Source organism: Polypterus senegalus, chromosome 14, assembly GCF_016835505.1.
Source record: "Polypterus senegalus isolate Bchr_013 chromosome 14, ASM1683550v1, whole genome shotgun sequence".
NCBI lineage: Eukaryota > Metazoa > Chordata > Cladistia > Polypteriformes > Polypteridae > Polypterus > Polypterus senegalus.
This window is the reverse complement of record NC_053167.1, coordinates 116114817-116138152: the sequence shown is the minus strand read 5'-3', so window position 1 is coordinate 116138152 and position 23336 is coordinate 116114817. Positions and strand designations below refer to the sequence as shown.

At 40.0% G+C, this 23336-nt stretch overlaps 1 protein-coding gene across 4 annotated transcripts in view; it reads right to left on the bottom strand.

Annotated features, from left to right (window-relative positions):
- Positions 1 to 7971: 7971 nt before the first annotated feature.
- The window catches only part of kcnt2 (potassium channel, subfamily T, member 2), a 368106-nt gene continuing 352741 nt past the window's right edge, over positions 7972 to 23336 (bottom strand). For all 4 annotated transcript variants that reach the window (XM_039735377.1, XM_039735379.1, XM_039735378.1 and 1 more), the window contains 3 exons: positions 12837 to 13137; positions 12053 to 12137; positions 7972 to 8364 (listed from right to left, as the gene is read on the bottom strand). In XM_039735377.1, the coding sequence (XP_039591311.1) occupies positions 8256 to 8364; positions 12053 to 12137; positions 12837 to 13137 (495 nt within the window). In that variant the 3' untranslated portion in view covers positions 7972 to 8255. The remainder of the gene's footprint in view (positions 8365 to 12052; positions 12138 to 12836; positions 13138 to 23336) is intronic.

Genomic DNA, 23336 nt, shown 5'->3' with positions numbered 1-23336 from the left:
TATAAACTCCATTACTTAATACACAACACATTATACTATTAGTCTTTTTTCACTTTGTTGATTGTTTGATAAGCAAACTGCAGTGGGTCCAGGTGGTCTACCCCAAGAGGACTCATATATTCTTTGACCAGCCTGTGGTGAAAAGGCGCCTGTCTTGTTGTGAACTGGAACTGAATAAGAGGTATCAGGAGATTTAGTTGTAATGTGGCATTGTAGATCATAGTACTTAAAAAAATCAAGGATAATGAATTAAACCCCCCACCAACCAAAAAAAGCAACTGTTTTGAATACTATCTGCAGAAAATAAAGGTACAAGACATTCTATGACCTTAGCCATGCCGCTGCTTCAGTTCTGCTGCTGAGCATATACTTCTATCTTGTGCAAGAATTAGAATACCAAACTACATCAAAACATTACTTAGCTCAGCTTACACATGAAAACCTTACATTTTCAATTTGATATTAGTTATTTTACAATGTATTGAAAGTTCCTATGGATTTTACTTTTTCCTCACTACTGTATTTCTGTTCATTTTATCATAAAAAATATTTTGTCCTATTTTTCTATCCAAATTAAAATGATCTGATTGTACTGAACCACATTCTGTGTTGCTAAAAATATATGTTGCAATGCGATGAAGATATCTCTGAAAGGCATTTGCTATTTCTCCACTAAATTTTTTGCATATCAGTTACTCTTGCTTATCCCACCTTTTGTACATCAAAATTGCTGAGTGCAGGGATTTTGTATTGCAAATTTTCAGCCTGCTGATTTCAGCATATTTTCATAGTAAACATTATTGGATCTTCAACCAAAACCTGTTATTAGTTAAAAAGGACCCTGAATGAGCAAAGAGCACAAAAGGTTGACATCTATTTATTTATTAAGCAAGTGTATGTAATACCCATGTGAATAAGTAATTGTCCTTTTTGGATTTAATTGCTTTGTAAACTCAGCACTTTTATGCAGTAATTAGAAATCATCTCCATCCTGCGGTGAATCGAATTTCTTTAGGTTTCTGTTGTTTCTGAAAATACATCCAAGCTATTACTTCATAATGGTCAGTCATCGTCTTGTTTTTATGGTGCTAGAGAGTGGCAACATGTTGGATGTTGGGTGGACACACAAGTAGGATTTTCTCTGTGTTATGTACATGTGATAATACCATTTCTCCAACTAACATCTAGTTACTAATGAGGCTCTTGCAATTCTTTCATGGAATTCTAGCACACTCCTCCTTTCAGGACTGCTTCAACTCGATAACGTTCTTGAACTGCTCGTTTCAGTCCTACCAAACTCCAGGTTTTAGTTTTCAACTGTTCTCCAATAGATGGACCTGGAGGGTCAAAAATCATTCTCTTGTACCATGAACTGTTCTTCAGCTGCATGTAATGGCTTCCTGGCATTCTCCTGAAGAATTCTGTGATGCAAAGCAAAATTTATGAACAGATCCTGTACTAGCAAAGCATTTCCAATCCATGACACTAACACCACTATACAGGACTGGTATAAAGAGGTTCTGGTAGTTGCTTTGTTTTCCAGTAGGGTCAAATTTGAACTGATCCATTTCAGAAATTATGGGTTTGTATCATCCAGATTCATTTTTGCAAACCAGAGGCAGATATTTCTGCTCTATTCAGGCCTGTATTGCATGTCATTTTTGCCAAAGGTTCCTTTTCTAACAAATGTATTCATGATGGAGGAATCGGAAAATTGATCAATTGATGACTAACCACCAGCAATGGACATTCTTGAGTTGCATAATACAGCTCTGACTGATTCGGTTGAGTCCTGGATGCCTACAAATGGCTTTATAACCCTTTCCAAGACTGATAGACATTTTAAAAGGAGATTTCTTGTGGCAGGATGTGCCCCTTGAACTTGTGGAATGACAGCTTCTCTGATGGTTATGGCCAGAGGTAATAAGATTTATACTAAAAAGTACAGGCCTAAATCAAACCTGATTGTTATTCGGAATATTGTAACAGTCATCCATCTGTTTATTAAAGACATAAATTGAGTGATGCTTCCTCTTCGTTACAATTGTCAGCAAATCCACAAATGGCCCACTGGCTGCTTGAATCCTGCTACTCACTTCTTCATTGGTGACATGGTCCTTGTAGGGGATGTGTAGCATCTTATGGTAACATCATCTCAAAGGCCTGGATTTCTCTTTAAAGGTCTGCAGTCAGGGTATATGTTTCACATTAATTTGCTTTAGATCCTTTAGTGATAATCCTTTCTTCACATATGGTCCTGAGCTTTACAGAAACTGCTGTTGGTTGGTTCTGGAAAGAATTTGTGCTTTGAATTCCCTCATCTGTCACAAATGAACCGAGATAATTAAATCTTCTCATTGTGTCAAGTTTCTGAACTCTTCCTTTGATTTGTTTTCTGATGCTGTTGTATTGTTTGGCATTAGTTTGGTCTTCTCAATGTTGATTTCCATACCATTAGTTGTAGATGTTCTCTCAAGGTGCTACACGAGTTCAGCCACATCTTCCTCTTTCTTAGCCAAACCATAAATGTTGTCAGCAAATCGACGGTTGTTGATGGTCCTGCATGCAATACTGACTGTTCTAAGATGATCCTCTAGTGCATCAGTCATGATCCTTCTAGAACAGGGGTGCCCACACTTTTTCAGCTTGCAAGCTACTTTTAAAATGACCAGGTCAAAATGATCTACCTACATTAAAAATGCTATACAGTAATCCCTCGCTATATCGCGCTTCGACTTTCGCGGCTTCACTCTATCGCGGATTTTAAATATAAGCACATCTAAATATATATCACGGATTTTTCGCTGGTTCGCCACTTTCTGTGGACAATGGGTCTTTTAATTTATGGCACATGCTTCCTCAGTTTGTTTGCCCAGTTAATTTCATACAAGGGACGCTATTGGCAGATGGCTTAGAAGCTACCCAATCAGAGAACGTATTACATATTAACTAAAACTCCTCAATGATATATGATGTGCTTCCCACGCGGTGCTTGAGATTGTTTCCTTCTCTCTATCTTTCTCACTCTCTCTGCCTGACGGGGTTGTGAGCAGAGGGGCTGTTTGCACAGAGGACACGGACACTCCTCTACAAAATGCCGCTTTATCACGGTGCTTCTGTATACTTAAAAGCACGTATTGATTTTTTGATTGTTTGCTTTTCTTAGCGAGCGCTCTCTCTGACATTCTCTGCTCCTGATGGCGCTCCTTTGAAGATAAGATATGTTTGCATTCTTTTAATTGTGAGAAAGAACTGTCATCTCTGTCTTGTCATGGAGGACAGTTTAAACTTTTGACTAAAGGGTGTTATTTCATGTCTAGAGGGCTCTAATAATGTTAACAGGGTGGGAGAGTTTATAAGGGCTTAAAATATATAAAAATTACCATACAAACATATGGTTTCTACTTTGGATTTTCACCTATCGCGGGGGGGTCTGGAGCATAACCCCATGTCGAGGAGGGATTACTGTATATATATATATATATATATATATATATATATATATATATATATATATATATTGTTGTGTATGGTTGGCTCAACCGGAACGTCCTCTTGGAGAAAGACTTCCCTCTCGGGGCAGGCCGCTCCGAATTATAATTCATCGCTGGGAGGGGAATACTGTGATGTATGGCCGACCGTTTATCCCGGCCAATACCCCCAAGCCACCAGGTGGAGCCCTCCCTGCAGTATGGAGGTCCCCCAAAGACCAGCAGGGCATCATGGACATTGCAGTTTTTATACACAGCCCTGCTGGATGCCATGGGGACCACTAGGAGACACTGCAGGGGGGAACAACGGTTATTTACCCTACGCCCCGGAAGTACGTCCGAGTCACATGGACAAGGGGAATGACGTGCTTCCAGGGTGAAGAAAAGGACTTTTTACCTGACCCGGAAGTGATACAAGATCACATGGACTGGGGATTGGGAACACTTCCGGGTCAGGGAATATAAAAGGATTGTGGGAGCTCCCAGACGGCGAGCTGAGCTGGGTGGTAGGAGGGCAACGCGTCTGGGAGTGTGGAGGATTGTATTTGTAATTGTCATTGTGATTTATGTGAGTATAGAGGAGGAGAGGGTGCTTTGTGCACTGTGGCAATTTAATAAAGTCAACTATTGGACTTTTACCTGGTGTCTGGAGTCGTGGACAGGGGTTCAAGGGAGCAATAGCGCCCCCTATCTGTCACTATATATAAACTGCTCAAAAAAATTAAAGGAACACTTTGAAAACACATCAGATCTCAATGGGAAAAAGAAATCCTCCTGGATATCTATACTGATATAGACTGGGTAATGTGTTAGGAACGAAAGGATGCCACATCGTTTGATGGAAATGAAAATGATCAACCTACAGAGCCCTGAATTCAAAGACGCCACAAAAATCAGAGTGAAAAAATTATGTGGCAGGCTAGTCCATTTTGCCAAAATTTAATTGCAGCAACTCAAAATTGTACGCAGCACTTTGTATGGCCCCTGTGTTCTTGTATACATGCCTGACAACATCGGTGCATGCTTCTAATGAGATGACAGATGGTGTTGTGGGGGATCTCCTCCCAGATCTGGACCAGGGCATCACTGAGCTCCTGGACAGTCTGAGGTGCAACCTGGTGGCATTGGATGGACCAAAACATAATGTCCCAGAGGTGTTCTATTGGATTTAGGTCAGGAAAGTGTGGTGGCCAGTCAATGGTATCAATTCCTTCATCCTCCAGGAACTGCCTGCATACTCTCACCACATGAGGAATTGTCGTGTACCAGGAGCCACTGTACCAGCATAGGGTCTGACAATGGGTCCAAGGATTTCATCCTGATACCTAATGGCAGCCAAGATGCCTTTGTCAAGCCTGTAGCGGTCTGTGTGACCATCCATGGATATGCCTCCCCAGACAATCATTAACTCACCACCAAACTGCCAATTCTGGTATTCTATGGCAAATGCCAATCGAGCTGCATGCTGCTGGGCAGGTGAGCTCAGGGCCCATTAGAGGGCATAGGGCCCTTGGGTCACCCTCATGAAGTCTTTCTGGTTGTTTGGTCAGAGACATTCACACCAGTGGCCTGCTGGAGGTCATTTTGTAGGGCTCTGGCAGTGCTCATCCTGTTCCTCCTTGCCCAAAGGAGCAGATACTGGTCCTGCTGATGGGTTATGGACCTTCTATGGCCCTCTCCAGCTCTCCTAGAGTAACTGCTTGTCTCCTAGAATCTCCTCCATGCCCTTGAGACTGTGCAGGGAGACACAGCAAACCTTCTGGCAATGACACGTATTGATGTGCCATCCTAGAGAAGTTGGACTACCTGTGCAACCTCTGTAGGGTCCAGGTATCGCCTCATGCTACCAGTAGTGACACTGACTGTAGCCAAATGCAAAACTAGTAAAGAAACAGTCAGAAAAGATGAGGAGGGAAAAATGTCAGTGGCCTCCACCTGTTAAACCATTCCTGTTTTGGGGGTCATCTCATTGTTGCCCCTCTAGTGCATCTGTTGTTAATTTCATTAACACCACAGCAGCTGAAACTGATTAACAACCCCCTCTGCTACTTAACTGACCAGATTAATATCCCATAAGTTTCATTGACTTTATGCTATACTCTGATTAAAAAGTGTTCCTTTAATTCTTTTGAGCAGTATATATATATATATATATATATATATATATATATATATATATATATATATATATATTGAATATACAGTACTTTATACATAAAATATATGTTGTAGTCACTACAGTATTTGGATTTAATAATCTTCATGTGAGAAAGGGCTGACTTGCATAAATAAGTAAAGCTGAATAATGCAGTCAAGGAGGTAGCTCTTGGAAGGACTTCTTATGCTTAATGATCGAGTGACTCACCGGGAACGATGCTTCAGTGTGTCTGTCTTTGCTTTTGAATTCAGCAGGTGAAAAATTAAGGCTGTCCGATTAACTGCGATTTTAGTTCTGTCTCCTTTCTCTTTCTCTTTCTCGGATCACTTTTCGGAAGGAAGTCAGTTTGGTAGTTTTTAGGAACAGTTCGAAAGTGCCTTTCCACATTTTCCTTCTTTGGAATAGCAATGATAGATTGACAGATCAGACAAACACATTGTGAGACAAACACATTGTGAGAAAAAAAATCCTCTTCCAGTTCCTCATCCAGCCCATACTCTCCCCCAACAGATTTTTTTTTAAATCCCTTCTTTAGTTGATATAAATTGTAATGCTAACTAGATCGCTTAGATAGCTGGAGTTTTGCAGTAGCTCACGCGTTTGATCGTGCGTGCGGGTTGACCAGTGTGTTAGAAGAAAAGAGATCTCAGACTGGCCGCCATGTATGTCGATCAAGTGGCAAATGCCATAGGAAGGATATATGATAGACTAACGTTTAAAAAATTGTATTTGAATGCAACACGATCTACCTGCACTACCTTGCGATATACCGGTCGATTGCGATCGACGTCTTGGGCACCCCTGTTCTAGAACAATGTTGAAGAGGGTGGAAGAGAGTATGCAGCCTGTCAGAACCCAACATTTGTCTGAAACCACTCTCCCAAGGTTCCATTGTAGAGGACTGCAATACTACAGTAGTTCTGTTATAAAGTTGTTCAATGATTTTACTAAGTTTAGTGCTGATGTTTTATTTCCTCATGGTTGCCCATAATGCTGCATATCTTGTCATGGCAAAAGCCCTCTTGGAGTCTTTAAAGTCACGGTATAGATTTTATTGATGCTGCAGGTGTTTGTCACAGAGAATGTAGATATTGAAAGTCTATACTATGATGCTTCTTCCCATTCAGAAACTCTTCTCAACTTGAGGCTTTATTCTGTTGAGGAGGATCTTCAATATAATTTTGCTAGGATGACTAATGAGGCTGATTGTACTGAAGTTTTTAGCATAAATGTCATTTTGTGTTTTTTGGAAGAATGATGACAAGGGACAGATGGGACTCATAAACCTTGCCTGGCAAGCCATCTTTGAGAAGGTCATTCTAAAATCAAACTGCTGCTGGTAGCCCAAGATGGAGATGCGCAGAAACCCCACAGTTAGAAGAAAGTGTCAGGATTGTGTGCGACTGAAGAATGTAGACAAGGGTTCAAGGTAATTTTATGTATAGAGCTGGGACATCGGCAACAAAGGAAGAAAGAAGAAGAAGTTGGATGCGGAACAAATGAGAATGTTGAGATGGATGTGTGGAGCTTCAAAGAAGGACAGAATAAGAAATGAGGCAATCAGAGGTAAAACAAAGTGTGCGAGATATTTAAGAAAGTATAGAAAGGTAGGTTGAAGTAGCATGAACATGTGGTGAGAAGAGGCAACGATTATGTGGGCAAAAGAGTGATGAGAATGGAAGTACAGGCAAAGAGAACGTGGGGGAGACAGAAGTGGAAGTGGCTGGATAAAGTAAAAGAAGATTTGAAAGAGTTGATCAAGCACATTATGTGGGAAGAAATGAAGAGGAAGAAGAAGAAGAAGAACCCACTTAATCCAATTTAAGGTCACAGTGGGTTGCAGTCTAACTCACCTGCTCTGGCCACAACATAGTAAACAGACCAGTATTAGGTGCTGATCCACTGCAGGGCAGACACAATGAAAAGAACAATTTAGAATCACCAGTTACCTTAACCTGCACATTTTGGGCATGTGATAAGAAAATCCACTAATAAACGGATAAAGTGCAAACTCCTCATACTCAGCATTAAGAAATTTGGGTTGAACCCATGAAGCAGGATCCATAGGGCAGTAGCACTACCCACTAGGCTGATATCGGTAAAAAGCAGTAAATACATCTTAATCTTTATGTGCATTAATTCAGTTCAGCTTCTTCGGAAGTTTTTTCATAATCCCACTGCAGTGCTCTCCAAAACTGTTAAACAGTATGCCATTGTGTTACACATCTGTGCAGTTTCACATACAATTGTAAATAAAGGCAATCCAACATTACTGTTTATTTCACAATGATGTTACTGTTGAATCAGCTTTTTTATTTCTGCTTAAAAAAAATATTTTCACTCAAAGTATCCATCTCTTTATTTATTTTCTCATTTTAAACAAATGGCATTGGGGACAGTAATGCCTAAAAATCAAGATGGGGGATTACTCGTATTACATAAATACAGGTCTAATGACCTGTATCACCAGACAAAGATCACAAATACACATTTACTGTATGACACCATCTATCATGTCAGCTGAAAGGGTGTTATACTCAAAAGAAAGTAAAAAAGTTTCAGTCCTGTAATACTTGAAGGCCAATATGTCGGATTTATGAAAAAGTTCAAAGTTGGGTTTCATCTTTAGCATCTCCTGCATTATTCCCAAAGCTGCTTTTCCTGCTGCCTGTTTCCTTTGAAACAAATGCCAAAGGGTCCGGTCTAATCAGATAGCTGAAAAACAAAAGACAATTTAAAGAAATTATCTGAACCATTACTGCTTAGTATCTGCTAATTACCAATTTCCACAAAAATACTTTGTTAAAAATATATTTTCGTATATTTGGTCATGGGCGGCACGGTGGTGCAGTGGTAGTGCTACTGCCTCACAGTAGGGAGACCTGGGTTCGTTTCCTGGGTCCTCCCTGTGTGGAGTTTGCATGTTCTCCCCGTGTCTGCATGGGTTTCCTCTGGGTATTCCGGTTGCCATCCACAGTCCAAAGACCTGCAGGTTGGTGTGTGTGTGTGTATGTGTGCGTGTGAGTGCCCTGCGGTGGGTTGGCGCCCTGCCCAGGGTTTGTTTCCTGCCTTGCGCCCTGTGTTGGCTGGGATTGGCTCCTGCAGACCCCTGTGACCCTGTAGTTAGGATATAGCGGGTTGGATAATGGATGGATGGATATTTGGCCATGTGGCCACTATGGAGTATGACAGACCCCCAAACCCCAGATACAACAACATAATGACAGTCCCAGGTTAAAATAACCATCTATTTTCACAGAATACATTTCACAGGCTTCTTCTTCTGAAAATAAAGAAGACTGTCTTTTTTCTGTTTTCTTACTTTCTCTAGTCCTCCAGGACAAGCTTTGTCCTCATCATCCTCTCTCAACTCTGATTTCCTTGGTGACATGGAGGGCTCCTTTTTAAATCCAATCCATGAATTCTTCCAGTGCCAAACCACTGTCTCCATGAAGCACTTCTAGGTTTCTTGGGACAGGAGGGCCTCCTTCCATCAATCCCTGGCAGCAATCATAGAAACCCATAGGACAGCCTTAAAAAACTACAACTCCTTTGCTGCCACCCAGTGCACTGGGGAATAACATGCACATGAGAGGCAGTCTGCCACTTTCCCTCTCCTCTCTTGGCTTAATGTTATTTTGAAGCAACCTAACTGGGATGGTTGGCATTCTCTTCCCTGCTCAGGATGCTGCACCATTTTTGCAGTCCATCTGTTATACTGGCATTTCCTACCTTAATAAATGTAAACCTGCTAATATTCATGCAATGATAAATGTAACAAACGCTGCATCTCATTGAATTACTATTCCTCTGAAAAACAGACACTGTTCACTGTAAAAAAAACAATTGAGTAAGTTCTAAAAATGCCTTTATGAATATTTTTGTGAATGTTCTATGAGGAATAGGATGCTCTATGGTAGTGAGATGTGGCTGATGAAGGCAGAACATGAAGAAAAGCTGGAAATATTAGAACATTAGAAAAATTTGGACTCAAACAGGCCATTCAGAACAATAAGGCTCATCAATTCTAACCATCTACCGTATATACTAATGTATAAGTCGGGTCTTGAAACCCAAAAAATCGATCATAAAATCAGACCCTGACTTATACGCCCATTCAAAAATACGACACTTAAATTTTTCTTTTTTTTTTACATCTTCTTGCCACCTCCAATCTCACATCAGTTTCTCAGACACATCGAATTTTGTTGCAGCAGTGCAGTTACCAATTTCTTTTGCCACTTCAATGACTTTTAACTTAAAACCAGCTTCATATTTTCTTCTGATCGAACGCTCCATTGTAGATAAGGGATGCTCTTACGATAAAAGTGTATGAGGGTATGAGATACAAAAAACACAAAACAGTGCAAACGTCGCTTCGGAATAGTTCAGGTATTACCGTGTGGTCACATAGGCACAATACATACATACAAGGTTAACCATTTTCGATAGGAAATATGAAAAGACTCCTCCTTTGATGCTGTTTATTTCATTACTACTAGAACCTATCCTAGCAACATCAAATGCAAAGGACTATTGGAGGGCCAATTCTGAGTCCCCAGTTTCATTATAACAAGCCAAAACAGAAACATTGGATGAAAACCATCTATGGGCAGGACACCTGGCCACTACAAGGCACACTCAATTGTCATTAAGTCACCTTTTCATTTACAGCCTACATAAGGATCAGCCTCAGATGGGATGTTAGTCTTTTTCAGAAAACACTCAAAAAGCTGCTAGTTTCATTGCTGCAGAAGGCAATCCTGGCAGCAGAGGTTTTAAGTTGGGAGAGAGCCATGGACCATGCTCCAGTTCACTTCAGAAATCACATAACTGATTGAAAAGTCTCTTTTTGTAGCAATTAAATCTTACTGTGATAGCGAACGGCAGAAACCACTGATGGATTGAATGAAATTTTACTGCAGCACATGTTCAAATGGGTGATTTAGATTTGCTAATTTCACTATAAAATCAACCATGACTGGAATGTCAGATGAATCAAAGCACATGCTACATTTTCTGGTTTATGATAACTAATTCCATTATAACCATTCCAAGCAACAAATGATATGGTGGATTGAACTGTAGTAGAAGTACTCTATAGACATGCCTATTGCAGAACATATGTAGTTTCCAACCTGACTAAAGCAGGAGCGTATTCTAGCAAGTTTAGGTGTAAGGCAAGCCAGCCTTTGTCAGCCCACCCCTTTTTTAACTAAAGGATACATTAGAGAGACATTTAAAAGTCATCCATCTTTTAACAAATACAACATCTCCTGTTTTAGATGAAAGGGTGGAACCAAGAATTGATGGGTTATGAATTTATTACGGGTCCTACCCCAATTTAGAGTGACACCAGTCCGTTGCAAGACTAAGTCTGTGAGTTTCTTCATGTCAAAGGTAGGATCAAGTAGCCAAGGACGAGAAGGCAGTACAGTCAATGGGCCCATTTATGGTACATTCATGTTTCATTTGAATGTAAGTAAATTAAAGGTATTACACACACAAAAAAGAATGTTAGATTTGAATATGCAATGGAAGGACTAAAACTTGAAAGTGCCCCTTATCAGAAGGACCTAGGAGTCATAGTGGACCCATCACTATCTACATCAAGACAGTGTACAGAAGCCACTAAAAAAACAAACAGAAAGCTAAGTTATATGTCATGATTGGGCTCTGGACCACCAAAAAGACAGAGCAGCACTAGAGGAGTCCAGAGAAGAGCGACTGGGCTGATCTGGGACTATAGGCTGGCATATTTAAAATAATGAAAGGAATTAGTGCAATGATCTAGGCTGTTACTTGAGTTCAAGAAGTAAGGGTAAGAGTACATTTCATACAAATGTTAGAAAGTTTTTCTTTACACAGAGAAACATAGATACATGGAAAATGTTACAAAGTAGTGTGGCAGACAGTATGACTTTAGGGACCTTGAAATCTCGGATTGATATTATTTTGGACAATCTAGGTGAACAGGATGGACACGCTTGTTGGACTCAATGGTTTGTTCTTGTCAAAAACTGTCTAATGTACTAATTTCATTAAATCAGGAGACTATCATGGCAGCATCTGTTGTAGCCAGGAACCAGCCATGGAAGGAATGACAGTTCATTGCAGTAGATATTTAGTTTGGCAATTTAAATTGGTCAGTTCTTTTACATTTGGATCATAATCTGACACCTTTGGCTATATTCATACTAATTAAATGAGAATGTGAAAGGAGCCCATTATAACACATAGTTCTATGGCTAATTTAAAGCTGAGAATTTGATAATTGAATAAAGATTCCAGGAACAGTGAAGCTGTTCGAACCACTGTGCCACCATTCATCCCCCAGTAGCAGATGAAATAGTCCTTTGCTCATTACTGTGACAAAAATAATGTAATTTTAGGCCTTACTTACATAATATCATTCAGCTCCAGTCTTGTGTCTGGTGAAGGATTAATTAAAATATAGGAAAGAGTGTTCTGATGATCATTCAATACATCTAGGTAAAAACAAATTAAACATGTTAAATATGTGTAAGAATATAAATAAAGTCACAATTACCGAGCATTACAGAGCCAACAGAATTCACAACACATTGTATATTTTGTATTGGCCACATTTTCCTGTATTAATAACTGTATAGCCACCATGAGAAGTTTAATCAAGTACTCTTATTCTTCTCCTCTTTCTTCCTCTCATCATCACATCTTCAAGTTGATGAAAGAGAAGGTTAAAAAAAGCACATGTGGGACTGAGTGATGATTTGTGATATTATTTCATAATTGCTAAAAGGTCATAATTGTTTTTCTGCATTAATTTGATTCTGTCATATGAGCATTGATGTAAATGATATTTTAAAATTAACGTTTATGAAAGTTAAAAATAAATTGTGTTATAGCATTAGGCTTGACACATTCAGGAAACACCTTTAAATGTGTGGGAAAGCATTGCATGGTTTCAGCTGGTTTATTTAGAACATTCCACATTTTCTCCTGAGCTGTTAATGTATGTGAGTGCTCATAATATGGCTAGTGCTATCTTTCTATAATAACCACAAATTTTAGTTGCAGCGCTGTTGGACATTTGGAGAATTCACCACCATGTTCATAATCACTGGAATTATTCTAAAATGCTGATTTATTGTACACTATATACCTTTAATTACATGTCTCATCAAGCAGTAGGCTCTCATCCTTACCATAGTCAGAGGTGGAGAGACCGAGATTCTTCATTCTATTTTTAACAAGCTCAGCTAATTCTTGCCTTTCTGATCTCTTGCAGAGGTTCATTCTCTGGTGGCTTATTTTCTCAGTAGCTTTGCTTGAGTGTTTTGGCACCTTTCTGCTCAGCCGCTTTGCCCACTGCATGCTTTTCTTTCTTAGCAATGGCCTATCTGATTGGTCGCTGGATGTTGAGTTGCGATGGTTGTTTCGGTAGCTGACGTGATCCTTAGTTTCTTTGGTGTCTTCACAGTCATCCACACTAACTGAAATCTGTGACTACAACAAAAAATGAGAAAAAAAGAATGAAATTATATGACTAGATTAAAATAATTAATTAATTAAATTATGAAGTGAAAATAACCTACAGTAGCAACTTATGTACAGTTATGGTGAAAAATATTGGCAATGCCGTAGTTTTTTCAGATAGTGCACCAGTTCTTCCACAGAATGTAAGACATTACCAAATGACTGGAATTAATACTGTATGTGTATTTCATTTATTTGCTTTGGAAGAATACAAACAACCTAAGAGAAGCAAGTCAGATCTGATTTTATTTTACACAGAACCCCAAAAAGGGTATTGACAAAATTATTGGCACTTTTTAGAGGTTGTAAGAGATAATTGGATTTCAAGCAGGTAATCACACTGTAATTGGTATTCCAAATCACCTGTGACAAGTTACAGGTGTTGCCAATTTAAAACTCACATATTCTACCAGTTTAAATAGAGAAAATGTGATGTGACTTGTGCTTTGCCCGTGTGTACAACACTCCTAACGAAAAAAAGACAGAAAAGTAATGTCTGAAGAGGTAATAGAAATAATTGCACAGTTATGAGTCCATCTCAAGAGCTCTTCAGGTTCCTCTGTCCACAGTAGGCGACATTATAAAGAAGTTTAAGTTCCATGGCACTGTAGCCAACCTTCCTAAATGTGGACAGAAGTGAAAAATTGTTGAAAGATTGTAGTGAAGGATTTCATGATTGAAGATTAGAACAATCTAGACGAGAACAGGCCATTGAGCCCAACAAAGCTGACCAGTCCTATCCACATAAGTCTTCCAAAATAACAAGTCAAGTTTTGAAAATCCATAAAGTTCAAATGTCCACTACACTACTTGGTCATGTATTCCAAGTGTCTATGGTTCACTGTGTAAAAACAAACTTCCTAATGTTTGTGCAAAATTAACCCTTAACAAGTTTCCAACAGTGTCCTTGGGTTGGGTATTTTAAAAAATGCAAATACCACTCATTAAAAACAAAATTGCCAGTGTACCCTCAAATGTTTAAAGTTCTCAAACTGGTAATTTAACAGTTAAAAACATTAGAAATATTTTGATGAGAACAGGTGATTCAGCCAAACAATGCTCTCCAATACAGTCCACCTAATTTTTCCAAAATAGCATCTTGACTTTTGAAGGTCCAACACTCTACCACACTACTTTATTTCATGTGTCTGTGGTTCTCTGTGTGAAGAAAAACTTCCTAATGTTTGTGCAAAATGTACCCTTAACACGTTTCCATTCTTGATGACCTCATTTTATACTAACAGCCTCGATCCACTGTACTAATTCCTTTCATAATTTTAAACTCTTCAGTCATGTCTCCTCTTAATCTTATTTTGCTTAAACGTACAAGGATCATCTCTTTTAATGTTTCCTCCCCCTGCAGTCCTGTAATCACTCCTCTCTGGACATTTTTCTGCACTGCAATGTCCTTTCTGTAGCCTGCCAGAGTAAGAAATTCGATCAGCATATCCAAGCTGACCTTCATACACAAGGTACAACAGTGTCATCTTCTCTATTTGTCGCCATCTCAATGAAACTCTCAATGAAGCTCATTGGTAGGAGGTGCAGGAGAACCCCACGTCTGACACATAGACATAAAAAAAAAAAGTGGAATTCACCAAAACACACCTGAACAAGCCAAAATCCTTCTCAGAGAATATCCATTCATCTATTATCCAACCTGCTAAATCCTAACTACAGGGTCATGGGGGGTCTGGTGGAGCCATTCCCAGCCAACACAGGGTGCAAGGCAGGAAACAAACCCTGGGCATGGCGCGCACACACACACACACCCAGCACAATTTAGGATCGCCAATGCACCTAACCTGCATGTCTTTGGACTGTGGGAGGAAACCGGAGTACCCGGAGGAAGCCCACACAGACATGGGGAGAACATGCAAACTCTATGCAGGGTGGGCCCCTCAGAGAATATAATCTGCACAATTGAGACCTTATTAGAGCTTTTCACTAATGCACACCATCTTTATGTTTACAGAAAAAAAAATGAAACCTTCAAAGAAATAAAGAGTATCTCTACTATCAAATGGAGGTGGATGGATCACAGATGAGTTGTGAAGTTGCTTTGTCGCCTGTGGCACTGGGTGTCTCAAAATTGGGCTGCGTATCATGAAAACCAACAATAACTAAGGAAGTTTGGAAAGGAAAGTAGAACCTAGTGTCATAAAGCTTGGTCTCTGTCAAAGGTCACGGGTCTTCAGCAAGACAATGACGAAAAGCACACTTCAAAAAGCACTCAGAAATGGTTTCAAAACAAGGACTGTTTTGAATTGACCTGCAATGAGTCCTCACCAAAATCCCATTGAACACTTGAGGGGAGATCTGAATAGAGCCATTGGAAGAAGGCCTCCATTAAATCTGCAAAAGAAGAGAGTTAGAAAATTCCAATAGAGAGGTACATATAGTATACCGTATGTGCGACTGGGAGGCAGCTAAAGGGCCTGAATAATAGAAGTACCACGCCAGACCAGAGGGTGGCGAGCTGCACTGAATTTCTCTCTCAATCCTCTGCAGACCATCCACAGGAAATCCAGGAAGGTCCTGGCACCTTTGATGACATCACTTCCGGTACCAGTGCCACTGATGATGTCACCCCAATCCCGACAACATCACTTCCGGTTCCGCTCCCGATGACATCACTTCCTGCCTTGGCCTTTAAAGCCGGCATATTTCTTTTCCTAAGTCAGTTCTTTTTTGGATTTAAACCTATAAAGAACTCAATACGAATTCCCATTTGCAGCCAGGGTACGATATATGGGTGGCTGTCCCAAACCTTTTGAAATTTTTGGACTATTCTTGTGACAATATATACAGAATACCATGAGGCGTTTGTTGCTTTTCTGAAGTAAACAACTCAATATCACCTAGTTTCAATGAATCATACTTCAGACTTGCTTTGATTTTCTAGCAGCTGTTGCACAACTAGGTTTTAAATAAGTGATATTTTAAACTACACTGAAAAAAGTAACATAAATATTATAATTATTTACTGTACCACTTAAGAGCTTCAAAAATGATTATTCTTATTTTGCTCTTCTTCATTTTCATCTTTTCTAAAAATACATAAATGATTTTGATATTATTAGGATGACAACACTGCAGAGTCCAGCATGCACATCACGCTCACAGTTCAAGAGCATGCTTGTGTATTTTTTTTTTTTCATCCATGGTGAACTCTGTGTTTTCCACTCAACGCTTTGCTGTCATGTTTTAGGGTAGTACTGGAAACACCATGTTTTGTCATACAGTACATAATAATCCTGTTAAATGTGTTAATCTGCAGAAAGATCAGTAGCAGCTTCAAACCGCTACTGTTTCTGTTCATCTGTCCAGATTAGAGGCACATGGATGATACTGTATGGCCATTCCAGGAATTAAACAGTCACACTTTTGTATATCTAAGTGGTCTTTAGGTTTTTCCCCTTTCTAGCGTGTGAAGACTGAAGCCTAATTCAGAGTTTGGGGATTACCGCATATACAAGTTAGTATACAGTACATAAGTTCTCCCGCGGATAAGTCGGGACCTGATTTTACAGTATAATTTCTAGCATTTTATAATGTCGCTTGTATATGTCAAATGCAAAAACTCATGTTATTGGTACAAGGAATTATGATATGCTAACGCCCACCTGAGAGAGTAACCACGGAGCACTCTGCCATTTTCTTCTATTTGGGTGTGGCAATGTGCTGTATCAGCGTGTGATCCTAACCTCTCTCTCTTTCTCTCTATTGTGCCTATGTAACCACACGGTAATACCCAAACTATTCCAAAGCAATGTTTGCACTGATTTGTGTTGTTTGTATCTCACACCCTCATACACCTTTATTGTAAGAGCATCCCTTATCTATGATGGAGTGTTCGATCAGAAGAAAATATAAGGCTGGTTTTAAATTAAAAGTCGTTGAAGTGGTGAAAGAAATTGGTAACTGCACTGCTGCAACAAAATTCATGTGTCTGAGAAACTGGTGTGAGATTTGAGGAGGCAAAAAGACATTAAAAAGAAAAATTTAAGTGCCACATTTTTGAACGTGTGTACAAGTCGGGGTCTGATTTTATGATCGATTTTTCGGGTTCCAAGACCTGATTTATACATGAGTATATACGGTAGCTTAATTTTAGGGCTCAGAGAAGGCCCAGGCAGGATTCATAAAAATATGTTTTTGTTAAATGTAAGTATATAACAAATAGAGTCATTTCTAATGTGATGATAACATTGACTCCATTTTCTTAGATTAGGCCATTTTACAGCTACTGCAGATACAGATAAATTGCTTTACACCTGTGATCGTGATTGTGTACCTCTGTGTGCCATGCAACTTGGGTAAGCTTCAGCTTTCCATGAGCTGAAGGGGATCATTTTATTTAGTGTCATTTGTGAGACAGTATCTCATATGTTAAATCTGTCTATACCAGGAAAACTATAGTTTCAATTGTCGCTCTTCCAGAGAACATGATCTCTCACAAGATGAGAATTTTAACTCAAACAGGCTTGTGTTTCTTCTTGATTACAAAGCTTCAGGGCATGTGCCACATTTTGGACTGCAGTCAAACAGTTGAAGAGGAAAGCTTGATTACGAAACTTTAGGGCATGCATCATGTAGAACTATGCAGACAGAGAGGATGACTGGTGAAGTAATAAATAGTGTCAACCCCAAGTTTATCATCATGAATACATAGTATGATGACATTCTTAAATGCTTGTCTTCCAGATATTAGTGACAGAAGAAAATATACCTTTGGCAAACAACAAATACAGTGGATTCAGAAAGGATTCAGACCCCTTCACCTTCAGCACACTTTATTATGTTATAGATCTTATTTTAAGTGGATACATTTACCATTTATACCAACCAATCTACACTCACTAACCCATAATGACAAAGTGAAAACATTTTTTCTGAAACATTTGGAAATTTTATAAAAATCAAAAACTGAAATGTACAGGGAGGTAACCAAGAACCCAATTGTCACTCTTCAGAGCTTCAGAAGCCATCTGCTAAGATGGGAGAACCTGTTGGAAAGATGACAATCTAAGTAGAACTCCATCAATCAGACAAGTATGACATAAGCCACTCTTGAATAAAAGGCATATGAGCATGAAGGAAAGGATTCTGAATTGATCTCTTTAGGTAGACTTCCAAGCACAATGACTTTTAAAAACCAGGCACCTCTCATCAACTGCCTAATAAAATCCCTGCAGCGAAGCATGGTGAAAGCAACATCATGCCATGGGTTTACATCTTGGCAGCACAGACAGGGAGACTGAGAAGAGGTCAGAACTGAGAAGAGGATGAATGCGGCCAAATACAGAGGGCTCCTTGAAGAAAACCTGCTCCAGTGTGCATGCAACCTCAGACTGGGGTGAAAGTTTAACTTTCATCACAATAACGAACTTAAGCATACAACCACAACAATGTTGGGGTGGCCTCGAGATGAGTCCCTGATGGCCCAGCCAAAGACTAGATTTAAACCCCATATAACATCTGCACAGAGACCTGAAGATAGAAATTTACAGATACTTCCCATCCAGTCTAATGGAACTTGTGAGAATCATACAGAAGGGTTGGGATAAACTGCCAAAATAGACAGATAGAAAGAACATTACTTGTCCCCAGAGGGAAATTTTGCTTTTTACAGAACCTCCTTAAATAAATAAATACATAAATAGATAGATAAATAAGTATTGTGGTCCCCAGCCAGGACGCCCAGGTGGACGAGAGGAGGGCTTGTGCCTCCTCCAGACCGCGAGGGGGCATCCGTCCTGGTTATGTTGGGGGCCTCGGGTAAAGGGCTTGGAAGCCCAGCCCTATAGGAACCCGTGGCCACCGCCAGGCGGCGCCCCGATGCCGGTATATCCCGTGTGGTCCCCGGCCGGAGCTGGAGCCCAGCCGGGACGCCTAGGAGGACCAGAGGAGGGCTTGTGCCTCCTCCAGACCAAAAGGGGGCGTCCGTCCTGGTTATACTGGAGGCCTCGGGTAGAGGGCTTGGAAGCCCAGCCCTGTAGGGGCCCGTGGCCACCGCCAGGCAGCGCCCCAGTGCCTTATTATCCCGGGAGCCCGGCACTTCTGCCACACCAGGAAGTGCCGGGGGGAAGACGACAGGGGACACCCGGACGGCTTCCGGGTGTGCAGCCGGCACTTCCGCCACACGGGGGTGTGTCCGCGGGAGATTGCCGGGAAGCAGCTGGAGCCCATCCGGGTTCCTATAAAAAGGGCTGCCTCCCTCCGGTCATTAGTGGAAGTCGGGTGGAAGAGGACGGAGCTGGAGTGAGGACTGGAGGCGGCCAGGAGGAAAAGAGGCACAGGATTGTGTGGCCTGGACATTGGGGGAATCGGTGCTGGAGGCACTGGGGTTTGTGCACGTGATTATTGTAAATATTGTTGTAAATAAACAGTGTGTGGTGGAAACAGAGATGTCCGTCTGTCTGTGTCCGGGTCCAAGTTCACAGTATATATACACACACACACATGTGTGCCCTGCGGTGGTGGGCTGGCGCCCTGCCCGGTGTTTGTTCCTGCCTTGCACCCTGTGCTGGCTGGGATTGGCTCCAGCAGGCCCCCGTGACCGTGTGTTAGGATATAGCGGGTTGGACGATGACTGACTGACACACACACAGTATGATCTGAACACCCACCAGAGTGACTAAAAAGTAAGAATATTTTGAAAAGAAAGAAAACTTCTGACTTAGCAGTTACAGTCACAGTGAGGCATCATGCAGGCAAATTGCTGTTGGTATAAATGCAGGTGTGCTAAGCTTGTAGAGCTGTACCCAAGAAGACCTGAAGCTGGAATTGCTGTCAAAGGTGCTTCTGCAAAGTACCAAATACTTATGTGAATGAGAGGTTTTAGTTTTTGATTTTTAATACATTTGCAAATCTTTCTGAAAACATATTTTCACTTCGTCCTGTTATAGAGAGTGGATTAATTGGCAAAAATGGCACATGAATACATTTAACGAAAAATGTACAACACAATAAAATGTGTAGAAAAGTGACAGAGTCTGAATACTTTCTGAATCCACTGTACCATAAATTACATTAAATGTACTGTATATATTTGTATATTATTTAAACACTTACACATAGAGAAATGACCAAAGAAACAAAACCTTACTTATCAGATCACACTGAGTAAAGTATAAGGTAAAGTCCTCACTTCTTCATATCTCCAGGGGGCCAGCGATGTCAGTCTTGCAGCATCAGCTTTGTATTGCACTGCCGCTTTGCTTTGGGTCAATTGCTTTATACAGGATTCTTAAATTTTACATACTGACTTTTCACTTTTCCACCTGGTGAGGGCATAATGATTGACCTACAAGTGGACTAAATGGGTTCAATAAATTGAGGGATGGATATTTTTGATGTTTTATGGTACTAAATAAGTAACATATAATAAAGGTATAATTGGAGGCACCTTTGTAAAATCCCAGATTGGCCAAGAATTTTATGATCTGCTGTTTACAGCAAAGAAAAGTTTCACCAACAAGAAACACTGAAAAACTGACTCAGTTACTGAAATAAATAATGCATAAGAAGTGATTGCATATTGAGCTGATCCAAAGTGGCAAGCTTCTCTTCGGTGTTCCAAGTGAAATCACAATATAGGCAAAGCTCAATGCTTCAAACTGTTTACCAAAGATTCGTCATGCAAGCAATATCTGAAAATATACTAAAATGACATTGTGAAAGATTTATAGGAGGTGGAAGAATACATTTGTTTTTTTGTCTATTTTTAATTTATTTAGAGAATCCATTAAAAAAATCAATAGGAAGGAAATTGCTCATTTTATCAGCAGCACTCAAACATCCGCCACCAAAGCATAACAAAAACATTTCATTTGAATTATTCCTTGGGACATTCACTTTTAATTAAAATGAGAGAAAATATCTTTAATGAAAATCACATTACTGTTTAGGTTTATTGTGTTTTTTTATTTAACTGCATTTTATATTACAGTTTTAAATCATTTGTATGATAAGTAGTTATAATTAACAGAAAACACCATTAGGTGTTAGTAATCCGAGTGTCCCTTACAACAACGAACAATAATCAAGCATGAAGGTTCCACTTGAAATGAGAATATGTACACTGGGTACGTGGGTGGAAAGTGCTCACTGCTGCTTTACAAGAAGCTTTTTTTGTGTTTCTTTTCTTACACTTTCCTAATTTTAATTCATTTTGGCTATAAATGCATTTGCTTTACTTAAACACTTTGGATTAAAAGTGGCACAGCATAGTGGGGATTAATATTTCTGCCATTAACTCCAGATTTCTAGGTTTGAATACCAGCCTGGTCTCTCTCAGTTTGGAGATTGCATGTTCTCCCTGTATATGGGTGGGCTCCTCACTCAAGGTTTTCCAAAGCCATGGAAGTTGGATTAACTCCCGAATCTGGAATGCCCCTTCCAGAGTTGGCTTACTATGTTATGCCTAGTGCTGATAGGGTAGGTTTTGGCACCCCATTAATCTGATTTGCCTTAAGTGGGTTCAATAACTGATGGATTACAAAACCTTTAAAAGCCTCTTCTTCTTGTTCTTCCTCTTTATCTTCTTTGTGGGGTCAATGTGCTTGATCAGTCTTCTCCAAACAGCTCAGTCCTGTACCTTCTTGACAGTCAAGTCCTGCACCTTCTTCTTACTTCTCCTTTACTTCTGCTTTGGCCTCCCTTGCTTTCTCTTTCCCTTTCATTTCCATCACTCTTTGACCCACATATTCATTATATTTCCTCATCATATGTCCATACTACTTCCACCTACTTTCGTGTACTTTCTTAGATGTCTTTCCCACTTTTGTGGTACCTCTGCTTGCCTCATTTCATATTCTCTCCTTTTCTGTAACTCCACACATCAACCTCAAATTTCTCATTTCTGCCACATCTAACTTCTTCTCCTGTGCTCCATTTACTGCCCATGTCTCAGCTCCATACATCATATAAAACAGGCCTCGAAGCTCAGGAGATGGCAGTTTTTCTTTATCTGTTTTGAAGAACTGGACATTTTTAACCTTCATAGTTTTGTTTCCTTATACTCAACCACAAAGTATTTTCTCCCTTGTGTGCTTCCAGTACTTGCAATGGCTCACATTTAATGTTGGTAATTTTAACTTTCCACTATTATGTTGCTAAAACAATGATGTCTATGAAAAGTAATCACCCTCTTGGAAGCTTTTACAGTTTATATTTAAACAACATTGAATTGTAGTGGATTTCACATCTGTATTTATTATGATCTTCATTGAACTAATTTTGTGACTTCTAAAGCCAATTGACTGCACCAGTGTCATATTAAAGGTGGTGAATACTTATTTGATCAGCTATTTTGGGTTTTCTTTTTCATCTCACCTCATTTTCTCAGATTGCTTTTCCTGGTGAGGGTCACAGTGTCAGTAGGCCAAGCAGGTCAGCCCAGCCTTCCATATTCCCAGCTACACCTTCCAGCTCCTCCTGGGAAAATATCCAGGTGTTCCAAAATGTAACCAAGAGCTTTAATCATTACCTTGCCATGACTAGACAAAAAGGACCATCCAAACTCTTATTAGCAACAAGTCCAAATGCCAGGGTCTGTCATGGTAGGGGGTTATGTCAGTATGCTTTGGTAAAACCCATTTATACTTCTGTGATGGCAGCACTAATGCACAAAAGTACATTGAGATTTTAGAGCAACATATGCTGCCTTAAAGATGACATCTTTTTCCGGGGATGTCCATGTATTTTTTAACAAGACAATGCAAAACCACATTCTGCTCACATTACAAAAGCATGGTTGCGGAAGAAGAGGGTTACGAGTACTAGACTGGCCTGCCTGCAGTCCTGACCTGTCCCCAGTAGAAAATGTGTGGAGAATTTTGAAATGAGAAATATGACGAGAACCTAGTACTGTTGCACACCTTAAGACATGTTTGCAGGAAGAAAGGGACAAAATATCACCTGAAACGCTTCTTCGCTTGGTACCCTCGGTGCCAAAACCTCATTTAAGTATTGTGAAAAGGAATGGCAATGCTACAAAGTGTTAAATGTGTCACCGCCCCAACTTTTTTTGGAATGTGTTGCAGGCCTGAAATGCAGGAACAGGTGTATATTAACAAACGAAATGCAGTTGACCAGCCAAAATATAAAATAAAGTACTGTTTTTTGTGTTTTATTTAGTTGATTTTGATATAAACAAAGATTCG